The sequence below is a fragment of the Drosophila willistoni genome (assembly GCF_018902025.1).
Source record: "Drosophila willistoni isolate 14030-0811.24 chromosome XR unlocalized genomic scaffold, UCI_dwil_1.1 Seg143, whole genome shotgun sequence".
Classification (NCBI taxonomy): Eukaryota; Metazoa; Arthropoda; class Insecta; order Diptera; family Drosophilidae; genus Drosophila; species Drosophila willistoni.
In genome coordinates this window covers 3,773,603-3,797,727 of record NW_025814056.1, presented here as the reverse complement: position 1 = coordinate 3,797,727, position 24,125 = coordinate 3,773,603, and the positions used below count along the sequence as shown (strand labels likewise).

The 24,125-nt window shown below is 33.4% G+C and overlaps 1 protein-coding gene across 1 annotated transcript; it reads right to left on the bottom strand.

The window, feature by feature from the left end:
* Positions 1-4,720: 4,720 nt before the first annotated feature.
* LOC6645270 (cell death protein hid) lies at positions 4,721-21,643 on the bottom strand. The gene is made up of 4 exons (XM_002067919.4): positions 21,079-21,643; positions 8,353-8,905; positions 7,332-7,752; positions 4,721-5,030 (listed from the first exon to the last, which is right to left on the bottom strand). The coding sequence occupies exons 1-4, from the start codon at positions 21,356-21,358 to the stop codon at positions 4,947-4,949; spliced, it is 1,338 nt and encodes a 445-aa protein (XP_002067955.1). The 5' UTR covers positions 21,359-21,643; the 3' UTR covers positions 4,721-4,946.
* Between the last annotated feature and the right edge of the window lie 2,482 nt (positions 21,644-24,125).

The window sequence follows — 24,125 nt, the reverse complement described above, 5'->3', positions numbered from 1 at the left end:
AAATATTAAAAGATTTTGATTTCCTACTTAACTAATACTTTAAAGTAGATATTAGTCAATCAATTAGTTTAGACTTTTTTGAATATACAGTGGTGGTCACCAGGTTAGCCCCTTTTTTTTAACTTTGTTTTTGATTTTCTCGGCTCCTAAGAAAGTTAATGAAGAAATTTTTTGTTGGTTATTGTATTTAGATAATGACCCGTAATTATTGTCATGTCAGCTTTCGACGTTTTTTTTACAGGTGCGTTTGAACGAAAATCGGCCCCCAAATGCTGGCCATTAGTTTAGCCCGGTCTTCCCAAAATCTTTAATATTACAGTTAGACCTGAGTATTCTTTGAAGAAGTTATAGATCTAGGTAATCTAAGATAAACTGCATACCAAAAATTCATTCATTTTAGCCCCAGTATTTGATTTGGGGCCAATCGAAATTTCGGGTTTTTGTATGTAATTCTTGAGGTCTCTTGGTTTGACGCCGTTTTACGATACCAATTTAAACTAAAGTACTTTTTCTTAATCTAAGTATGAAAGTAAATTGAATTTCCCGTCAAATGATATACGTTTCATAAATATCCGACAAAAATTAGATCGATCTAATCGCCTATCATTTCAAAAAACTAGGTAAGCAAAATTTCCCACACATCCTCCATCTCTTTCTTTGCACGCATGTATGGGAAATTTGTTCAATTTATTTTACCTGGTTATTTTTTAAAGTATGGGCGATGAAATCGGTCTAATTTTTGTCGGATTTTTATGAAACATGTATCATTTGACGGGAAATTCAATTTACTTTCATACTTAGATTAAGAAAAAGTACTTTAGTTTAAATTGGTATCGTATTTAACATTTAATGTATTTTTTGCATTTTCAAGCAAAGTTTGAGCATGACTAAAAGTTTTGAGATATTTATTCTTAGTCTAGTACTTAATCTAAAAACTGGGGATGTATGTAAACGGCGCTAATCACTTATTGGTAAGTTGATTTGTCATTTTTTTTGAGGTATATTTAGGTAATTTTAAATCATGGAACCTTAGTAATCATTCATTAGGATCTTTTATACGCCCATCGTTTTGACAGATGGGCTGGAGTGTGGAGTTGTATAGAAGGACTCCATCCTTCAGAAGTAGAGCAGCATGTAAGCTGCTCGCTTTCAGTATTGATTCCTTTGCTTTCGACATACTTAACTTTAGTTATCCTTTTGTCTAGGCGAATGCCCAGCTGTATTAAGTCGTCAGATTGACGAACAACTACGTTGTTGCATCAGAGCTGGGCAGCTTTTTTATGTTTAGCGTGAATCCTACACGTTTGCATTTGTATTGGTTTACACGGATACGCCAGTTAGCTGGCCATTTCTCTGACGCCTTCAGGTGTTATTTGGGCATTTGGATCGGCGAAGAAGTGTCAATTCGTTTCAAGCAATTTTTCTATTCTGGCTGCAATGTGGGACTTTTTGACCTGAATTTAAACATCAAACCGTGCATCCAAACCCTGTCAAAAGCCTCGGCAACATCAAGCGAATCTGCCATAGAATATTTCTTTAGTCCGAATATCAATTGTTTTTCACAAAAAACCAACTGGTGTGAGATAACATCTTTGGATACCAGGAATAGTTTTCGAAAGTTTTGTAGGATCTCTAATACCTTGCAATACATGACAGCAAACTTATTGGTCTGTGTGATGATGGCTGGTTTTGGCCCTTTGTGGACCTATTTAGCCGAGTTTTATAAAAATTGCAAAGTAAACAATTGTTTTGCACTGCGAAGATTGAAAGGATTATTCGAAGATCATTTTTGGTGTAAAAACTTACTTGAGAGAGACTGAAAGTTGCATAAACAAAAGAATGTAAACAAAATCCAAATCGTTTTAAAATTTTTTTATTTAAAATTTTTATAGTTTTTTTTGTTTTTTTTCAAATTTTTTTTTATATGTTTCTTGATTTTTTTTTTTTTTGTAATTCCATCTTACACATGTAATTTATGCACGTTTACATCATTTACACACGAAAACATATACACATGTATATATATCTATAATGTGTCCGATATTGTTGTCTTATGAACATATTCATGAGATCATAATGAATATTTTTATATATAGTATATATATATATATATAGAAATTGGGGGAAAAAATACAGCATTATAATAAAATGTACAAGTTATACACAAAAATAATCAATCAAATTTGTATACATATATAAAACATATACATATACATAGATGTAATATAATTGAAAGGGTAATTGATAAATGTTGATGGCTTACAGAATAATTAAATGTAATTAAACATAAATTTTAAACATTGTTTAAGGTTTTTACTTTTTATTTTCTTAATTTTGTTTTTCCTTTTTTTTTGCTTTTGCTGTTTTCTGCTAATACAAGAACTGAAAATTGGCAGCATTGTGTTTTCTTTTTTTTTGTTTCTTTTCTTGTTTTTTGTTTTGTTTGTCACATTTTTTCAACTGTTTTGGCACCAAAAAAAAAAAAATTAATTAATTAATTACACAGATAGAAAAAACAAGAGAGCAACTCTATACAAAATGGCAATTTTTTAGATACACCACACATATGCGTATATATACATATATATATATATATATACATATATATATATTACGAATACAGATACAAATATAAAGAAAATCCTTAACTATAAGAAACAAAACAATGAATGTATCTTTAATGTTAATTGTAATTTTTGTTTTTGTTTTTTTTTTTTTGACATGATTTTGATTTTGTTTGTTTTTTTCTGCCTTGCTTGTTTATTTGTTGTATTGTTTGTTTATTGTTGTTTGTTGTTGTTGTTTCAGTATTTATGGCTAAACCAAAAACCGATTTAATTATAATTATAATTAATTACTGATTCTTGGGCGCACGGCCACAAAACTTTACCGAGATCATTATGAAAACTAATTAGCAAATGAACCAGCTGCAAAATTGGTTCATTTTCACAAAGAAATTTACACTTGGGAGAGAAAGAAATTAATTTTAATTTTAACACAAAACAAAATAATAATAAAAAAAAAAATAATAATAATAATAATAAAAATAAAAATAAACAAAATAAGAAGAACAACAAATTTTCAATTAAGTTTTGTCCCTTTGCTCTTGTTTAACAAAATTAAATAAACGAATTTATTTCTATTTTTCTTTTTTTTGTTTGTTTTTGTTTCGTTTTCTGTTGTTTTCGGTTTCCATTCTTAAAAACTAGAAAATGTAAACTAAAACGCTTGGCGTTTGATTTGAATCTTAAACTTTTACATCAATAATAATTTCAAACTAAGCATAATTAACTTTATTTTATTAAAAATTGTCCCATATGTGATATATATATATATATATATATATATATTTATATATATATTCATATATATATATATATGTATGTGTGCGTATGTGTATAAAAAATCCATGAGATCAATGCGATTTTTGGGAATTGGTATTTTTTTTCTTGTTTTTCGCTTTAAATGTTGTTGTTCTGTTTTCTTTTTCTTTTAGTTTCTATTTTTTAATTGATTAGAAAAAATATCTTTTGTTTTTTTTTTGTTTCTGATTTTGAAATTTGCCCAAAGTCTTTTTATAAGTATGTATATATATATTTTTGTTTTTTTGTATTTTTTTTTTTTTTTGATTTATATTGTCGATGACTTTTCTCAACTTTGGCTAACTTTGCAGTGGGAGATCAATTGCTGCGTTTGTGTGTGTGTGTGTGTGTGTGTTGTGTGTCAAGAGAGTGTGTTTGTGTATGTCTTCCATTTCAATTTCCATTTTTAAACAGAGATCTAGTGAAATCATTTTCCATTTTTTTTGTTTTCTTGTAACTTTTTGTGCAAATTTCAAATTCAAAAAACAAATCTTAACAATATAATAAAAAAAAAAAATATATATATATATATATATATGTATTTATATATGTATATATATATATATATAAAAATTGTGAGACCAATTTGAAGAAATGAACAAAGCAAAAGCAAAAATAATAATTACAATTATAATAATAATAATAATAATAATCAAAACGAAATTTAACTAAAAAAAAAAGGGAAAACACAAAATAAGAAAAAAACATCACAAGTATAAATTTATATTCATATATGTATATATATATCTGCATATTCTTATATATAATTAAAAAAAAAAAAATTGCTTTTCCTTTTTCATTTTTGTTTTAACAATTAAAGCTAAATATGCGTTTTTTTGTTTTTTGTCTATATATTTTTCATTTTTACTAATTATTTATATTTAATCATAATTGGTATTTTTTTGTTTCATTTTTTTTTTATTATTTTTATTGCAATTGAAATTACAAAGCGAAGACATTGAATGGAAGTATAGAAGAAATGCAAAAATTAAATGCAAAAAAAGCAAAAAATTATTCATAAATAATTCAAACTATTCATGGCAGTTGTTCATTAAACTTGATTTCTTATTTTTACAATTTATGTTACCTTTTGTTTTTGTTTTGTTTTCTTAGAAAAATATGTAATCCCGAAAAAAACTTATTTAGCAAAAAATTGTTAGCAAAAATATTGTGTTTTTTCTTGAAGTTTTTGTTTGTTTTAGTCTTTTGCCAGTCTAAATTTCGATTAGCTTGAATTGTTGAGTTTGAAATTCTTTAGTTATACCTTTAGATACATATATATATATATATATATATATATATATATACATTGGTATAATTAAGCATGGTATATATATATATATTGTTCTTGTGTCCCGTCAACCTTTTTTTGTGTTGTTTTATATTCTTTAAGTTTTGTCGGTTTTACGATTTAATGACTTGCTGCATTTTTTTTCTGGTTTTTATCTTGTTTTTGTTGCAGTTTTGCAATAAATTCGTTGCACTTATCATATAATTTAAAACTATTTATTAGCATGATTTTCACTAATTGTTATTGTTATTATTAATTATTGATAAATTGTTGAAATTTTATCATCGTTGGTTTCATCGTGCGGCAAAGAAACCGCAGCCCATGGCAAGTACGAAAACGGTCACAACTGTTGGCCAAGTGAAACTCTGTGGTGGTTTCTGCAAACAAAACAAAAAAAAAAGAAATAAAGAACAATTGTTACAAACATTTCATCAATATCTATATAGTCAGGGGATCAATTGTAATTATTCCATTTGCCTCACGCACACTTGACTTTTCCTACCCTCTCTCTGTTCGCATCCCCCCCGAGAAATATCAATGGTTATGTAATTTACACTTATTTATTTGTTCAACATTCATGCTTGAGTAGTTTTTCTATAACTGAACGCACGTGTGAATAATAATCAAATTGAAGACGAGTACATTTACCATCCACCCCAAAAAAAAAAAAAATAAATAAATTTATTATGCAAATAGTACTTCCTTTTTCCCCTCATTTTGGCTTTGTTTTCCATTTTTTTTCTTTTCGAATAGAACTAGTAATAATCGCATTTATGCGGGTAAATGGCATGAAAATCATTATAACATGTGTTAGTATTTACTTAAGTTAATCCAGAATGACCAAAAATTAACGAAAAACTAGTGTTTTATAATAAGAAAACAAGACTTAAAAGTATTCTGTAGGATCCACTTTGTAATTTCTATTAAGATGATTAAAATTTACAGTCAAAGACAACAAATTATATTTTAAACAATTTTCTCTTGATTTGAAAAGTTAAGAGTTTTAAAGAGAGAAGGATAAATAACGCTTACAATTCGTTAAAGTACTTTGAAACAAATTCTAAATACAAATTCCTGTAGAATTAGTCATTGATTTGAAATGTTTGAGCATGAAGCACAAGAAGTAATTGCGCTCTCGCATTTGACTAAAACTAATTATTACTCGAATATATATTCGTGAATTGATCAAATGTTAGCCAAGGATTAGGAAATTTTTTTTTTCAATAGATTTTTTTAATAGATTTCATTTAAATTCATAAAAAAATTAATCCAACTAAATGAATAATATAAATAATAATTTTACAAAATTTGCATCTTAAATTGAAAGAATTCTTCATCCAAAGTTCCATATTAAACGCTCTTCTCACACCTGTCTCGGCAATTGAATTCGGCCCATAAATTTTATTTCGCTTACACTCATATATATTGATATAAAGTCAGCTGGAGTACTGTTAATTGAAATAAACTATCACAAGGAATGATGATCTCATAACCATCGTGTGATTTAAATTTGTTTGTTCAATTCACCGTAACCATTGTCGATCCTTAGAATGGTAAGGTAATTGAGTCCATAAACGCAAAAAAAAGGGTTTTCTCTTAATATTATAATGGTGTAAGTAGTATTGTAATTAGTTTTTATTATTTCATTTAGTGAATGAAAAATTACATGTATTTATATATGTATGTATATTGTATTAATATACATAATAATATACTCATTTTTGATTATGGATTTTCTCACGATCTCATTAAACCGCTTGCAAAGCATATTGAGATAAGGTCAGTTACTACATTGAGAGCAAGAGAGAGGGATATAGATAGAGAATAAAACGGAGAGTGGGGGACAGAGAGAAGACTAACGAGGTAGAGAGTGCAGCTTCCCAGGCTTAATAAAAGATAAGCCATACGAAAAAAAAAAACAACAACAAAATGAACCAAATCGAAAACTTATCAACTTATTAATATACACACACACATATGTACATATATGTAGCTATGACTCGTTCGGCATCTACATTTTCTATGTGTGTATGTGTCATATGGAATTGCGATTGAATTTCTTTAAGTTTTGCATTTCTTTTAATTGCGCAGGGGAAAAAAAGAAGAAAAACACACACTTTAGCCTACGACACATGTGTGCCTGGCATAGTCAGTATGTAAGTAAGCGCAAGTAAGTAAGTAGTTGACACAAAGGCTAGACACTGAATGACTTAAGGAGGCAAAATCTGGTGCATAGAGGGGGGATAGAATAACGGGGGTAAAAGGAGGCTCCGATTAACATAAAGTGACGATGCGAAGCGAAAGGCAAAAAAAAGACACACTGCGCAATTAATTTTTATCACACTTTTACCATGTGCAAAGTTTTCCAGATATATATATATATATATGCACACATGCATGTATCTATATACTTGTAGAAATTGAAAATATGCAATGAGCAAGTCTTTTGCCTCCTTGCAGCAATTTGTCATTCCTGGAAACTATATTTAGATCTAGCTAGTTGCTGCTTTGAAAAATGTTTGCCACGTGCCAGCAACATCAGGAACATCAGCAACTGCTGCAGTAGCTGATGATAATCATGATGCTGATGATGATGATGATTATGATGCAGTTGCATGCAGATGCTGCCTAAAGTTAATGACCCTGTTGTACTTTATTATGACCATGTCTTCTCTTACCTTCTGTTTGGCCTGCACTTGGCTATGGCTTTGCTGTCTATGTTGTTGCTGCTGATGCTGACTGGAGGCAATGTTGCAGTTGTTCTTGTTGGTAATGTTATTGGTGATGCTGCTGCTGCTGCTGCTGCTGTTGCTCTCCGCACTAGATGAATTGAATTGGTTATGAGCATGGGTGTTGCAGTTGCTGTTGTTGTTGCTGTTGCTGTGGCTATGCGTATTTGAGTTATTTGGACTGCTTGGCCTATGATTTGTGTGACTGTGACTATTTTTCTTTTTTCGTGGCGGTATACGGCCATTGAACTCCTGCAAACGTTCACGTCCGGCCGTAAAATTATCATAACGATCATCAAATTCATCCCAGCTGGTCTCATGATCGCTCTGATATTCGCGTTCATCCTCGCCAGTTGAGGTCAAACGTTTGCTAAACGAAGAGAGGCATATTTTAAGTATACAATTAAAATTAATAGCGTCATCAAGTTTTATTATCAGTTTTTGCGTAATTTAATAAAAATGCCTGTTTTTATTTTCATTAATTGATTATAAAATATATATGTATGTAAAAAATTGTGCCTTGGTCATGAGAATTTTTTTTTTTTTTTTTGCTAATCATAAGCGAATTCTATCAGTATATATACGATTAATCCGTTTTGTTTGTTTTCTTTCTCTCATAAAGTCAGCATATGTATATCTGCAATTGATTGATTTATGTCATTATCTAAGCTAATTCTCAGCTGATTTAAGGTCACAGCCCTGACCAACTTTTTTAACTTAGTTAAACGATCATTAATGGGATTTGCTCCATAACTACGATATATGCGATTGTTAAAACTTGCCCTATATCAAATATTTTTGAAAATTTGGAAAAGTAGAATTCAAGTTACTTAGGTTAAAGTTATTAAAGATTCTACTGTCTACATCATTATACTTCCCGAAATAATTAAAGGCAATTATTCAAAACCAAAATTCAAGTTCAAGTTAATTTTAAAAAATTCTTCATTCAATTTATTTGTCTACTACTTACCGTCTAGCCGCATCCGATTGACTGCGTTGTAGACGCATCTTTGAGCCATTTGGCGCCAATGGTGTTGATGCAGCCAATGATGGACCATGACCATGCCAGCCAAAGGCCGCTGTCATAGCCGATGATGATGCCAACGATGATGTGTTGTTGTTGCAATTGTTGCCCATATTGGCTGTATTCGGTGTGGGTGGCGGCGTATAGGTGGCATAGTAGGCACCCTGTGGCAATTGTAACGGCTGCATACCACCGCCATATGAGGCCGGATGATGTTGCAGCAAATGCGGCGATTGTTGCGGATAACTGTGGCTATAGTGCAACGGTGGCGCTGACTGTGGCGCCGGTGGTTGTTGTGGCATTGGCTGTGGTGTCGATGGCGCTGCCGGATACGGTTGACGGAAGAAACTCAGCTCCTCGCCAGAGGCAAAACTGACGCTAGTGCGTGGCGTTCGTGGTGGTTGGGGTGGACCACCATGATGGGGAAAGAATACATCGCCTCCTGTGCAACTGCATGAAGGGCTTGGCGGTGGCGGATATTGAAAGATTTGTGTTGGTGCTGCAAACGAAACAAAAAACAGAAAACAAATATATACAATTAAATAAAAAACGTTAAAAGAAAAAGATATAAAGTAATACTATGCATAATTGAAGATCGACAATTAACGAAATATTTTGAGAACAAAGGCCCAAGCGATGTGACAATGTGGGGAAGTGTCTAAGGTCGTTCGATTCATTGTTTGGCTTATTGCAACTGCCACTTAGTGTGGGCAACAACAATAAATGCTGCCATGCAAGTAATTATGCCAAGTCCTCCACATAAAAACCGCCCATAAAATCATCAGGTACATCTCCAAGTCACTCTCTACGTCTCACCATCTGCGATGTCCAGAGTGTTTTGTGATGATGTGGAAATTTTTTTTTTTACAAACTTCAAGTCCTATATCGTATACACTTACGATATAAATATATATATTTTATATGCGTCGCAACCGCAAAACTATTTAAGATACTTTAAATGCTAATTAAATCAAAGTTAATTAACAGAGTAGCCAATCTAAAGTGAGCAGTAAAATAAAAGTATAACATTGGCAATAAAAAGTGAAACTAAAGACTAAAGAGAAGAAACTAAAGAAAACATCACAAAAAGTCAATAAGAAGAATTCAAAAAAAAATTCAGGGAAGAACTGGGACAAAAAAAAGCTATCCAGAAATCGTGACAAAAACATGAAAAGAAGAAATAAAATTTAGCAAATTTAGAAAAATTTAGAAAAAGTGGTAAATTAAAAATTTAATTTAGAACATCAAATTAACAGAAATGAATCAGCAATAGCCCTACGAAACGGAAAACCCAGTCCCTAGTTCCCTATGAATGGAAAATCTGTAACATTATAAGTTGATTTGCATATTTAATTTCAAAAAGTATCTGTAAGATACTTTTATACGTAGTGATGTACCTGATATTCTGATATTTTTGTTCATGTCCATGTTAAGCAATGAGTCGATGTTTTTTTTGCCTGGACATCGACATCGATTATTATTTTATTTTCATTTACATTATCATCACAGAGCTTCTTAACAGGCACTCTAAGAGAAGGAGACAGAAAGAGAGAAAAAGGGAGACACTTGTGCCATCGTTTATGTATCTTGTATCTTTAACACATCCAGCAGCAAGTTATATTTCAATTTTTTTTCCTCTCCTTTCCATTTACTTTTTTTTGTTATTTTTTTGCAATCTCATGCAAATTGACAACAAAAGCGTTGATAGCTGCTAGCCACTTGATATGCGCATAAATTGTTCGCCCGCGCCTCGCTTTTGTGTACCACCTCACTCATTTACGACGCGACGTCACAATATATGGCAGATATATGTATGTATATATGTATGTATGTATGTATATAGCTATATTTATATAGAGTCGTGTATGATTTTCTGATTTCTGATTTCTTAATGTTTATCTACTACAAATGATTGATTGTTATGCAAAATTTATACAAATCACCAGCTATAATGTCTCAAGTATGTATGTAATTGCCCTGGGGAGGCTTTAGGCCTGGAGGGGCTGGTGGGGGGGACCCCCCACTACTTAAAAAGAGCTTAAGATGATAGATACTACAAACAGACCAAATAATGTCATTCAACGTCAACCTGCAGGCGAGCCACTCCAAAGTTAAATAGCCAAGTTTCTTGGTTTGTTGTTTTTTGTTTTTTGTTTATTGCTCGCTGTTGGTTGACCCAATAGCCTTGAACTCCGTACAACAGCTGTTGCATGGCAAAATGTTCTCCCTGTGTGTGTTTAATTGCAGCTAGCCACTCCTTGCTGCAGCAGCCGCAGCAGCAGCAGCCCCAAGCATATGTATCTTTTAGATACTTTATGCCATTTGAAACTAGTTTGCTAGCTAGAAGGCAGGCAGTCAGACAGCTGCCTTCTTGACTGCCTGCTTTGCCTGCCTGGCTTGCCTGCCTAAGGCTAGAGCTCACGTGCAATTTAACCTTGAAAACAAAAAAAAAAAAAAATAAATATATAAAATCTGCCATTCCAAGTCCAAGCTGAAGTCAGGCATCATTAATGCTTGTACTCGTACTTAGGTGAAGCTAAAACATTGCTGCTGCTGTTGGCCAGCTTATATAACTAGCCAAGTCAAGTCGATCCAATCCACAAGCCATATGCTGGTGCCTTTATGATGACGACGTCGACGACGACTACGACTACGACGACGAGCCAAAGATAAAAATGTTACAACTAATTGCAAATTGTGTGGAAAATTACATTTGCATATGAGTATTTCGGGTTGGTGGTAGCGAGATGAGCTGCTGGTGCTGGTGTTCTACAGCGGAGCGGAGGGGGTGGTCATAATGGGGAGATGAATTTATGATTTCTAAGGTGTGATATCGCTATACATTAATTTATATCTACATATATATTCCTATATATACATGATTACTTTTTTTAACGTAAAAATTGATACACTGAGCGCTCTTGACAAAAATTTTGTCACTTCCTTAAAGTAGGCAATGAAAAATATCTAAATTTTTCCATAGATAAAAAAAATTGAAATTTTTTTTAAATATTAACAAAAATGTGTAGTTCCGTCATTTAATTAATAGTATTAATTAATTTATACAAATTTTTCCTTCACGTTGCTTTAAAGAATTTAAGATTATTTATTTTATTTTATTTTCTCTTCGTTTTAAATTTATGATGTTCAATTTTTGTTGCCATTTTTGCCAAGTGTATTGGCCCAACTCTCTACGACACTCCGGCCACATCATTTACGCCACACCGACACCTTAACAATTTTCTGTATTTTTTTGTATTCAATTTTGTTTTTTGTTTTTTATGATGCCAACTTCTAGATGCGGGCTGAATGCAATTGTTGTTGGATGGTCGGTTTGGTTGGTTGGTCGTTTGGTGACGAAACGTGACCAATTGTTTTTTTTTAATGTTATTATTCGTTATTTTTCTGCATTTGTTTAAGGAGGTGGTTGTTGTAGGGAGTTGGAGGTAACGACAATATGTGGAAAATGTTTATAATTGAATCACAAATCCAACAGAGTACTAGAATTGTAGATGCCAAGAAGAGAAGTGAGGCGGCTGCCACAAGTTAGAAGAGCTGAGAGGTGGTGCCTCAAAATGCAATTATGTGTATAATTTACTTTTGTGTTTGAGTATTTTGCAACAATTTTCTAAGGCCGCTGCTGCTGCTGCTGCTGGGCCTGACAGACAAACAGACAGAACAACAGAAAGAGAGAGAGAAAGAGATATACATACATATGCACACACAGCTGACAAACATCAATCAACAACAACAGAACAGAAAACCCCAAGTCAAGCTAAAAGTTTAACTAAGCAGAACGTTCAGAAAAGCTCAAGAACAATTTACACGGTCCCGAGGCACAAACAGAGGAAAATACTTGTACAACAACTAGCAAAATAGCAACAAAAGCCAGCCTAGGCAGCGGAAAAACGTGAAAAATGCTTCACTGTTACGCTTTAGTTGCTTTTGTTATTGCTCTCTGACTGACTGCTTGCTGCCTGCCTGCCACAAAAGAACAAATCGTTGCAAAAATGCATTTTTAGTTGTGCAGTTTGTAAAGTTGATTACACCAAACAGAGGCAGAGGCAGAGGCAAAATGAGAGACTCAGAGTCATAGTCATAGTCAGAGCCACAGATTGTGGCCCGCAGCATATGCTGCTGCAGTAATGTGCCTGCTGCTGCTCATTATGGCCTTGAAGTGTGCATAAAAACTATATACATATATTCGTATATCTACCTAACTACAACTTACAAACTGACAATATGTATATATGTATGGAATATCTGCGATGTGTATAAACTACGTCGCACACGTCGCACAGAAATTGAAATTGAAACAAGTTTAGCTGAAAATGTGGTTAAGTTGGTCAGTGGAACGGAATGGGCAAGTGGGCAACTTTAAGCATTGATCGCATTGACTGGCAAAAGTAGTAGATAATACCAGGGTGGAGATTGGGGGAGGAGGAATAGCCAGGTAGATGATAAAGTGGTTAGAATTGATTGATGGTAAGTGAGAAGCAGCTGCAAAATGTGAGGAAACGATAATCAACTTATAGATTGATTAAAAGTATCTAAAATAATACCAAGTTCTTCTTTTAATGCATATCTGGTATAGATATTTCAGCATCAGAAGAGCGCATTAAGTTACTTAGGACCTCCAAATTAAATTAATATTTCTTAATATGAAGCAAGAAGCAAAATGGATTTCGTTTTATCATGTTTTGAAAATCTCAAAATTAAAATTCATGTTTGGTTTTCGTATTATGTTTTTTTATTCTTTCTTTGAAGCAAATCTCTTGTTAGGTGTCAAGTGGCACAGGAGTCTGACATTATTATTGATGAGAGTGCCAACAATTAACTGACAGCACAAAGGAATGATGTTCGAACAAAATGCCGTTTGTAGGTGGTAGCCATTGAAATGGAATTTTAAAATGTTGTACCAAAAAATGTTAATGCAACTCATTTATACAGTTAACTAACCAGGGAAAAGCGCCCACACACGTTGACCAAACCAAAATTCAAAAAAAAAAGTATCAGATCTCAACAGATCTTTTAGCTCATTTAAGGCGATTTACTTGTACGATTTTCTGTCTGTCCGGTTCTCCAGCTGTCCAGACTGCCTGCCTGTCTGTCTGTCTGTCACGATGTGAGGATTACAAATTTGGCTTGGACAAACGAGTCACACATATCAGATACAATTTGGTAATTTCAGGGCCACAATGTGTTAACGGTTAAATTTGTATTTCTCTTTGGTACACTATTATCGGATATATATACTTATGTATACTTACTATATATGCCTCATGATGATGATAAATACTTGAAAACCATTTTTGGGGATTTTGAATTTTGAGCGAGTTTTTTTTTTGCGGGCGCTTTTCTCATTGTTCTACGGAAACCAAGTTGAATGTCAATCATTGTTCGATCAAATCGAAACGTAACGCGACGAATCATTTATGACCATATCCATTTGTTAATTACCAATTTTGGTTAGCTCTGCTAATTAGCCATTTGTGTAAAGCTGATTTACCGTTTTTTTTCTTGTTATTTTTGAAAGTATGCGGAAATTACGTATACGCAAGGTTAACATAAGGAAACAAAATTTCGTTTGTGTGAATCATGTGAGAAAGTTCTTGGAAAGGTGAAAGTTCTTTGTATTCAATCATTTCATCAGTTTACCAAATTCAAATGATAAAATTCAACAACAACAACAACAAATATAAGTCAGCGAGGCCGCTACTAAGCAATTATATAATACTTGAAATTGAAGTCGGCAAATTCCAAATCAAGACTTTGATGATGCAGTTTATTATGTTTTTGCTTTTTTTTTTGTTTTTTTTTTTGTTTTCAGTTGGCATGCGATAAAAAAAAATAGCGGCAAATTTTTATTTATTTATTTTTTTTTTTTACTCAAGGTTGTTACAATGCGTGTGCCCCTTCCAAGAGTATTATTAAAATATTTCCCATTGAAATAAGAATTTGAAGAATTATTTGCCGTTTTGTGAATGCTACAATTCTACATTCCCTCTCTTTCTCTCTCTCTCTGTCTATGTATAGCTCCCTATGTCTCTATGTGTACGGAATGAGGAATTGTGTAGGAGCTTCAATAAGTTCCCAAGTGGCTTTCAATTCGCCTTGCATATCAGACAAATGTCTGAAAATAGCTCAAACGCTTATCATGCGTCAAGCCAAAGCCAAAACAAATCGTCGTTCATTGTCTTGTGAGCGGGGGTCTGAGGGTTCTAAAGCGGTTTTTTTTGTCAATGGAATTGTTCAATATTTTAACAAGCGACAGACAGACTGAAATGCAATTTTTCAATTTCGTTCCAAGCACAACAAACTCTTTTCAAACAAGAGAGACAGCTTAAAAGGCTATAAAAAAGAAATCGAATGAAAAAAAGAACCTAGCAAGCAAAGTCTTTGCATTTCTCTGCATATAAATTCTCTTTCCATCTCATTCTCTCCCTCTCGTTCACTCTCAAAATCAAAGGACCAACTGAAGCGTTATAAAATATATGTACATATACGTGTAGCATGTGTTCCTTTTTGGCCAGAACGAAAAAACGGTATAAATAACAAGTCATATAAAAATGCTAACAAAAAATATACATGTATGTACCTATATATATTTAACTAGCTGATTCAGCTAAATCGTTGAAATTTATAGTTTCTTAGGAATTGAAAATGAAAAAGAAAACTAAAAACATTTTTTTAAACTAAACAAATTTTGAAGAAATCAGTTGAGTTACCTTTATGTATCTTTAGCCTTAAAAATTGTTATCTCTTGGCTTAACACTTTCTTTTATAATGTCAAAAATGTTGGCCTTTGTTTTGTTCTTGTCTAACAAGTGAGTCAAATTGCTAAATCCAGTTACTAATCTGTCTCACTTATTGTTAGAATGACTCATTTGATTTTGTTTTAAAGTATTACATATATATGTATGTATCCAACTTCCCATTAACGATATCAATTTCTTTAATAAACAATCCAAAACCGATTAGTAAATTGTGCAAACAAATTGTGCACACAAACCAAAAAAAAAAAAATAACAATTTACTGAAACTGTATACCTCTAATATTGTTAAATACTGCAAACGGTAAAGGGGGGCACGCGGGGAGGGGGCACTAGTATCTAACCCTTTGGACACGCTAACAGTGAGTGAATGGTTGACTGGCTAACGATGACGCAGAACGCGGCACAAGACAGCGGGTCTGCCAGAGTTGATCAATCTATATAGCCCCTGGGTCTGGCTGGGTGAAGTATAAGACAGAGAGAGGAAGAGTGGGAGGGAGGGGAACGCTACTCATATGCAATTTCATTTCATTTATTAATAATCTTTTTGTTGTGGTTGTTGTAAAAAACGTGCAGTTTGTCAGTTTTTTTTTTTTTTTGCGGCGACTATAGTTTTTATGTTCCTTCTTTTTTTTTTTCTTTTTTTTTAAATTATTTTAATTGCGTTGCATCTGATCGAATGTGGCTGTAAAAATAATTTTTTTATGCATTGTTTAATTGTTGTTCTGTTCGTATGTGTGTGTGTGTGTTTGTGGTTGTAGTTTTTATTTTGCGTTGTTTAATAAAGTGTTAAATGGCCGATAATCAGCTGATGGAATTAACTTTAAACCATTGCAGCATCTCATTAAGTTACTTTTTCAAGACAGAGTGCTTCTGTCTGGGATTCCATCATCATCATCATCATCCTCATCACCTTTGCTGCCAATTATAACAAGTAGCCAAGTTCCTTACTGTCTTCTATCTACCGTCGTCTCCATTATGTCCTCCTGTCATATCCTGTTCTTTAGTTTTCCGCCTTTTGATATATGTATATACAAATATCTACACAGAGAGGTATATCCTTTAGCACTTTTCGTTCTGTTTTTTTTTTGGTTTTTGTTGCCTTAAGCATACGCCTGGGCGCATTTCTTTTGTTTCATCTTACATATAACATCATGCTCAAACGTTCAACCTTTTGTGTTTCCTCACTTTACTCTCCAACATAAACTAGGAGATGATGATAATAATGATGAGGATAATGACGATGATGATGATGAAGTCTAAGGCTCAATTTCATAACAAAAACTTGAGCACGTTTCACATTCCCAAGTCAAAGTCTGCTTCAATGCAAACAATTTAGCACGACCTCAGACTCGGTCGGTACCTGGGATGATGACTTGGGAGTCATCATCTGGTGTACATAGACTTAATCAAAAGCCAACTAGACACCAAGCTGTCTCTCTGTCTGTCTGTCTGTCAGTCTGTCTGGCAACACTTGAAGCCTAGTGTCAACTGTTCTACACCTAACAGTTTGTTTTCTATATATAATTCTCCATATTGCAGTTTGTGTGTGTTTTTTTTTTCCTTTTTCTATATTTTTCTTATTAAGCAAAGTGCCTGGCGGCCATTTAAACTTGAAAAAAATCTAAAGAAAATGTAAAAAGTTCATTGCGCTTGATATGGTGTGAAGTGTAAACACAAAACTAAATAAAAGCCAAACAGAGAGTGAAGACGAAGGCAGCTGAGGTGAGGTGATGGTGGTTCCTGAGCATATAGATTTTCTTTAAGTTTTTATAGTCATTGCAGCTGCTCAAAACCCATGCGGAACAAATCCCTTTTTCATCAACTCCTCTGGCAATCAACATCAAAAATCCTTTGATGAGAACAATTTCACGACAACTGCAGGACATAAACTTTGTTTGCCTTTGAGCAAAATAACTTTCAATATGTGTGTTATGAAAGGAGCTCTCAAACTTCATAAAAACTGATGCATAAAAACAAAAATCTAGTAAAAATCTTGATCGATTTAAAAGTTTATAAAAAAAAAGTCTCCCATTGGATCTGATGCAAGAAAATTTGTTAGAAGAATGCTAATACTTGCCTTTGAAAACTTAAAAAAGTAGTTTGCAAAGTAACATTCTCGTTTTTTCAAAATTTAATGTTAAGAATTTAAAAGTTTTATTTCTTTGGAAATATTTGGCAACTTTTGAAATATATCACATCAGATAGAGTTCCAAATGATACACATTAAACTCTAAGAATCTTAATCAATAATAAGCCAAAAGGCCACATAATTGAAGACATTTTGTTAGGCCAGATGTAATATCTTGAGACGTTATGTAATGCCATAGGAGTTACATACAAATTTAATATGCATACCAACAAATACAAAACAAAACACACACATACACACTCTCACACAAACTCTATATGGCCGAGTAAGAAAAACATTTACAATTAGCATAAAACAGCAGCAAATAAATTCACGGTCAATGTAAAACGAATTCACGAACAGGCCAAAGCAAAAAAAAAAGAAAAACAAAAGCAAAAAAAAAAAGCTGGCTTAAACAGCAAAACAACAACAAGAAAAAGCCGCCAACAGAAACAGAGGAAAAACCAAAAGAGAGAAGAAATAAAAATTACATGCAGAGGTATAGACATATGTATATATGTATATCAGCTTGGCAACAAGCCAAGTAATCGAGATGTAAAATGCAAATGCACATGATGAAGATGCTGATGATGATGCTATGGAAGATGATAATGATGAAGCCCGTTTAGGTTAGGCTGTACAAAATGAGTGCAAAAACTTTTTGCGGTTTTGGCCAAAATGAGATAATAGAGCAAGTTGCTCTCTCTATATATCTCTCTTTTCTCTATCTCCAACTCTCTGTTTAGCTTGTTTTTCTTTTGGTTTTTTTTTTTTTTTAAACTAACTCTCTCTCTCTCTTTGCGCAGTTACATCAGCTGAGGTATTTTTGTGTTGCCAAGTCAGGAAAATATATAGCAGGAATAGGCCGACGCCATATTTGCCGCCATTTTTTTGTATACATGTATATGTACATATATCCTTTGCACACTTCCGCTACGAAGTTGCTGAGCAAAACAAAATGGGGAAAAGTGCTACGGAAAATGTCAAGTGCGACAGCGATGCCGGCAGTGAAAAACAACGCCTAACAGCAGCAGCGGCAGCAGCAACAGCACCGACAGCAGCAACAGCTGTTGGCAACAGCAACAAACCAGCTAAATATGATGCGAATATCAATGCCAAAGGAGAGAAACCGATAAAGGGTGGAGTACCATTGCTGCTGCTGCTGTCATTGCACCTTTTGTTAGGTTCTTGGGCTTAGCCCTTTTTTGTTAAAGCCTTGGTGGCGGGGGCGACGGGAGTGGAGGGGCCGCTTAAGCTGGCTCCCCCAAAACGTTAGGAGTTTGGTGGTTGTTTGTAGATATTTAGGCTTTTTTTTTTTGTTTTTTAGGGTTGTTGGCGCGCTCACGAGTGATGACTCAACATGATTCTGCTGCTGGGGGCTTCTATCCTGTCTATCCTGTCTTGCATGATGCTTGGAGGAGTTTAACTTGGGCTTACTTCAAGTGTTTTAAAGAGCCCATTGTTCACTAGTTTAGATTGTGTTACTATTAGATAAATTATGCACTTGAGTGGCATATAACATGCCAAAGCATACATACATGGGGGGCTAAGCCAAAAGGGTAATAGATTTCTTTGCATTAGGGGAAAAATTATATATACATATTTATATATATATCTACCACAAGGCGGCAGAGAAAATTTATTAAAGATAGTAATTATATCTATGAAAATTAAGTTTAAAGTGCCTTAATTAGATCTCTGTTTTATTTTCTTTACTAAGACAAATAATAAATACAAGTGGCTGGCTATATATGTAATGCTAAAAATTATTTGCCATTTGCTTTATTTATTTGTACTAAAATTCTCTTAAGTTTGACTTAAATTTGCAATATTTTATGTCGTAATTTTGAAGTTCATTTTAAATCTCTACATTTTGTCTATACATTTTGCATAAATTTCATAATCATCATATAAAATTAATTTCATTTGTTTCATAATCTTTTTTGCAAGCAATGCAATTGACTTAACCACTCATATTTATTTCATATTTTCGTTTTCGTTAAAGTTTTTTTTTTTGGTTGGCAGAATGAAACTGCAAGTGCCTGGAATCAGGCAATAAAACAACAACAAAAACCAGTAAGCCAAGTCGGTTGTCAAGTTGCAACACCAATGAGCAAAAAAAAAAAAAAACAAACTAAAAACCTGACTGGACCAGCTCCAACTCCTCTGGACAATTAGGCAAAACAGGCGCCGTTTTGGACAAGTTTTCATTGATTAGCTAGCAATGTGGCGGCGCATAAATAAATCATATAAAAAATACAGCCATCTATACATATAAACAATAATGTATGTATATATATATGTACAATACATATTGTTTATTTTAGTATTCTTAATGAGTCATATATATGTATGTATAACTTTATTCAATTTAGCTACCGCAGCTGGCAATTATTACGCAAAAGCCTAACCGCAATATAAACTGACCACAGTCAATCTGAACAAAAGCTACTTAAACTACCGTTAAGTCAAACACTTTGTATTGTAAATAACCCCCACACACATGCACACACACACACACACACACACACACACACACCAATCCTCGCATGTCACCCTCCTCCCCATCTATCCATCACGGTGTGGGTCTAGTTTGCCTAAGGTCAAATGCCGTTTAATAATTTAGGTTACTCACTCACTAACTCAACTCAACTCAAGTCAAGTCAAGTCAGCTTAGTTCAGTTCAGTCAGTTATACAGTAGTGTAATAGATACTGCCTATTCACAGTTGAGATACAGATCTAATAGATGCATATACATAGATAAATTTCTAAGGCGAGCCAATTCGCGAATAAGACATTCGACTTCATTTTGGCGCGTGCCAATTAAACGTGCCCGAATCCCCATGCCCCCACATGATCCGTTTTTTACTTCTCTCCTTCTTAGGCGCCTTATGGTTAACTCTTTCGAGTCCGCAACACGCCCACCTTTTTTTTCTTAGCGTTTTTTTGTTTAGAGTTGCCGGACAAGTTTTTTGGACTCCATCTCTCCCTGCCATAGCCTCTGTTTGAATCGCAACCCCACCAACTTCATATCGCATGACATGCGAAATAAGGAAAAAAATATATATTCAATAAAACCAGCTTTTGTCTTTGCCTTTTTGCGTGTGTGTGTCTTTTGTGTGTGGTTTACCACTAAAACTTAAAAGAAGAAATATATATTCTTAGTAATATTAGATTGGCATAAACGGAAACATTCTGATAAAGGAAGATTTGGCTCATTTCTTCTTTAGTTTTCTATCAAGCGAATATGAGATAATTATCATGTAAAATTCACATTCCCAGGAAGTGAGATAATTATTAATCAAGAGGAGATTAATACATAATTATATAAAATTTAATTTCAAACGATGACCTTCTTAGTTGCTAAAATGATCGAATAAACCTTTGCTTGTTGTTTTCAATGCTTCAATTGAGTATTCTAAATTTGCTTCTTTACCATTAGTTTGTATTGAATTGAATTTTCAAATATTTTCAAATAAGAACTGAATACTTTTCTTTGATACATTTTGTTGTGGCACATAAGCGAGTAGAAAGAAATCTGACCTGATGGGAATCGCATTGGTTATATGGGACTGATGATGAGTCAACAACCTTGAAAAGTGAAACTCATAAAAGAGAATTGAACAATAAAAGAAACGTAAGCAACGTTTCTGACCCATATCATAACTGCTTAACAAATGCAAAACTAAATACTTTATATATTATAAGTAATTGACAGAGATATAGATATTGATATGGTGTAAAAAAATGGGTGTAAATTAACTTACCATTTGTATGGGCATTGTAGAGGCGATACCATTCGCATAGGGCCACAAGCACCTGATCCGTGGGCACGGACAATGGCGACTGCATGGGCGTCTGTGTGGCCGATGTTGTGGTATTTGGCGATTGGGATTGCACACTGCTTGAACCACCATCCGATGAGCCCGATGACGATGTTGTGGATGCACCCGACGATGTTGAGGCATTCGATGAACCGGAGGCGCCCGATGAACTCGAGGCAATGTCATCGGTGCCACCCTCAGGCAGATAAAAGGGCACGGCCATAGTGTGTCTGTGTGTGTGTGTGTGGGTGGGTGTAAGTGGGTGGTTGGTTGATACTGCTTCCTTTGTTGGGGTGGTTCAGGTGGGTGTCAGTGTTTCTGTTTTTTTTTTTCTTTTCTGTTTTTTGGTTTTTGCTTTATGCCTGTCCCTCTTCTTTTTTCTGTTTGAATTTTATTCTATGATTGTTCTAGGTCTCTTTTTGTTTTGCAATTTATCTTTATCTCTTTTCTATATCTTCTTTTGTGATTTCTTTCGTTTATTCTACTTTTTTTGTTTTCTTTTGGGCGTTAACTCAGTTGATTTTGTATTTCTTGTGCAAAATTTTGAATAATAAAAATTCTTGCATTTTTTAAAATTTTAGTTTAGTTTTTTTCTTGTTTGTTGTTGTATATTTTTTGTTGAATTTTGTTTGCTTTCTCACTCAAAAAAAAGTTTTATATTTTCTTTATGCATTTCTGTATTTTGCTTGTTTAGTTTTTATTTTTTTTATTTTTTATTTTTTGTTTTGTTTTTGTTTTAGTAACAGTTTTCGTAGTTTATTAGATTTGTGAAATTTTTTTCGCATTTTTCATTAAGATTTCGTTGGATGTTGCGTATTGAAACTTATTTAAAAACACAAACAATATTTTGTTGTAATCGGCGATTGTTGTTGTTGGTGTTATTGGTTGTTGGTGTTGTTGTCGATTCTTGTTGTTGTTGGTTGTCGTTGAAGCACTTAAAACGTGTCACTTACTCCGTTTATTAAATTATTTATGTGTATATTTTTTTTTAAACCAAAAAAAAAATTTTTTTTTCAAATTGACTGACTACTACGTTCTTCCAAACCGAAAAAAAAACCATTGGGAAAATAACAACGGGCCTTCTTCCGAAATGGGCGAAGAATTAGTTGCAATTGAATGTGTGGAGTAGTGGAGTAGTAAGTAGAGTGAGGAGAAAACACGTCTTACTGGCTTCGCGGCTAAAAAAGAACTGTTCGCAGCTCGAAGCGGTAGGCACCTCCTCCATCTCAACACACAGCACACAGAACGACGCTGCTGCCCGCTGCCTGCTGCTGCTGTCAGTGGCAGCAACACTAGCACCAGTACCAGCAACGGCAGGCATCAGCAGCGGTTGCGGCGGCAGCGGCAGCGGCGACAGAGACGGCAACGTCGAAGCGAGTAGGCGCAAAACGAGTCGAGTCGGTGCATGTGTGTATTTGTATCTGTATCTGGCCATTGTACAACACAAAAAAATATAATGGAAAACGGAGGAAAAAAAAACGCCGCAGAAATATAAAAAATAAAGAGACCTACCAAAGAGAGAATGAGAATGAGAGAATGTGTTTTTCTCAGTTTTCATTTACATCTACAAGCATCGGTGTGTGTGTGTGTGCAAGTGCAAATGTATGTGTGCCTGGGCACAAAGATCTTGTTGAGCAGGTATCAGCAAAGTAACCACAACAGTAGGGGGGAGGGTGTGGGTAGAGACAACAACTGCAGCTAACTGGGCACAGTGGTACAAACAACATCACGATCATAGGATATTCAACATAAAGGATCTACTCACATAAATATACAAAGGTGTCTTATGCTTTTGAAATATACATACATACATATGTCATAAAAATTTCCCAATGATCGATATGTGTATGTATATGTATACATACATACATACATACATATATTACAATTAAAGGATCACTAATGAATACTAATAATAATTTAAGCACATTGGAAAATTTGTCAATAATATCGTAAAATATATGATTATATTCTTATGTGTATTATTGAATCATTTGGTTCTGATTTGTTTAAATTATTATAAGAACTATGTTTGATTTTTTTTTATAAAATTAAATGGTTCCTGTTCCGTATTTGTTATAATATTGTATGGTTGGCTTCTGATTTTTCTTTTATTATTGTATATCTTATATAAATCTATGATATGACAATATTGAAAGTTTTGTTCGCCTTCTAGTATAACTGAAAATCAAGTATACTGCCTGTGAGCCAAAGGACATACATTTTTGATAACTTAACATTTATGGGTTTGACACAATTGTTATTACCTAAATTTATACATAAAACATACGATATTTCAATTAAAAATGCTGTGTGTAATTGTGTACCACTGTGCCAAGCGCAACGAACGCTAAAGCAAAACAAAAAACGCAAATGCATACAGAGCGTCGACGTCTTCTTTGTTGTTGGTTTTTTCTTTTCTCGATTTTGTTGTTGTTGTTGTTGTTACTTTATTTCGTTCTTGTTGTTGTTGCTTGCTTTGGAGAAAGAGAAGAGAGCGCAAACGAAACATAGGCTTGTTTCTCTTTAATAGTAGTAGAATGGGGGAGAATACGTTTTTTTTAGGCGCCAAAAAGCGTAGTAGACAACACAAAATAGGAGTAGATTTTGAAATTGGTAGTAAATGAGAAAATTTAATAAATGATAATGGTACATACATACATATGTATGTACACATACATATATCAAAGCGAATATTGCTTATATTACATTAATACTACATACATATAACCAAAAATCGACTAAATCATTAACAATTATTATTATTGTTAATAAATTTACACAAAATTATAAGTTCAGCAAAAGTTTTTAAGCTTAAGTCGTAAGATTATATTAGGTTTTGTAAAACATTCTAAAACTGATTAATAATTTGTTTTAGGGCAATTTTTTTATTTTATTTTCTTGATTTTTATCCACTTGTTTGGCAATTTCACCATATTCCAAAATTCTCTGTTCATATTGCAAACCAGTTTCACATGCCTTTACTGCTC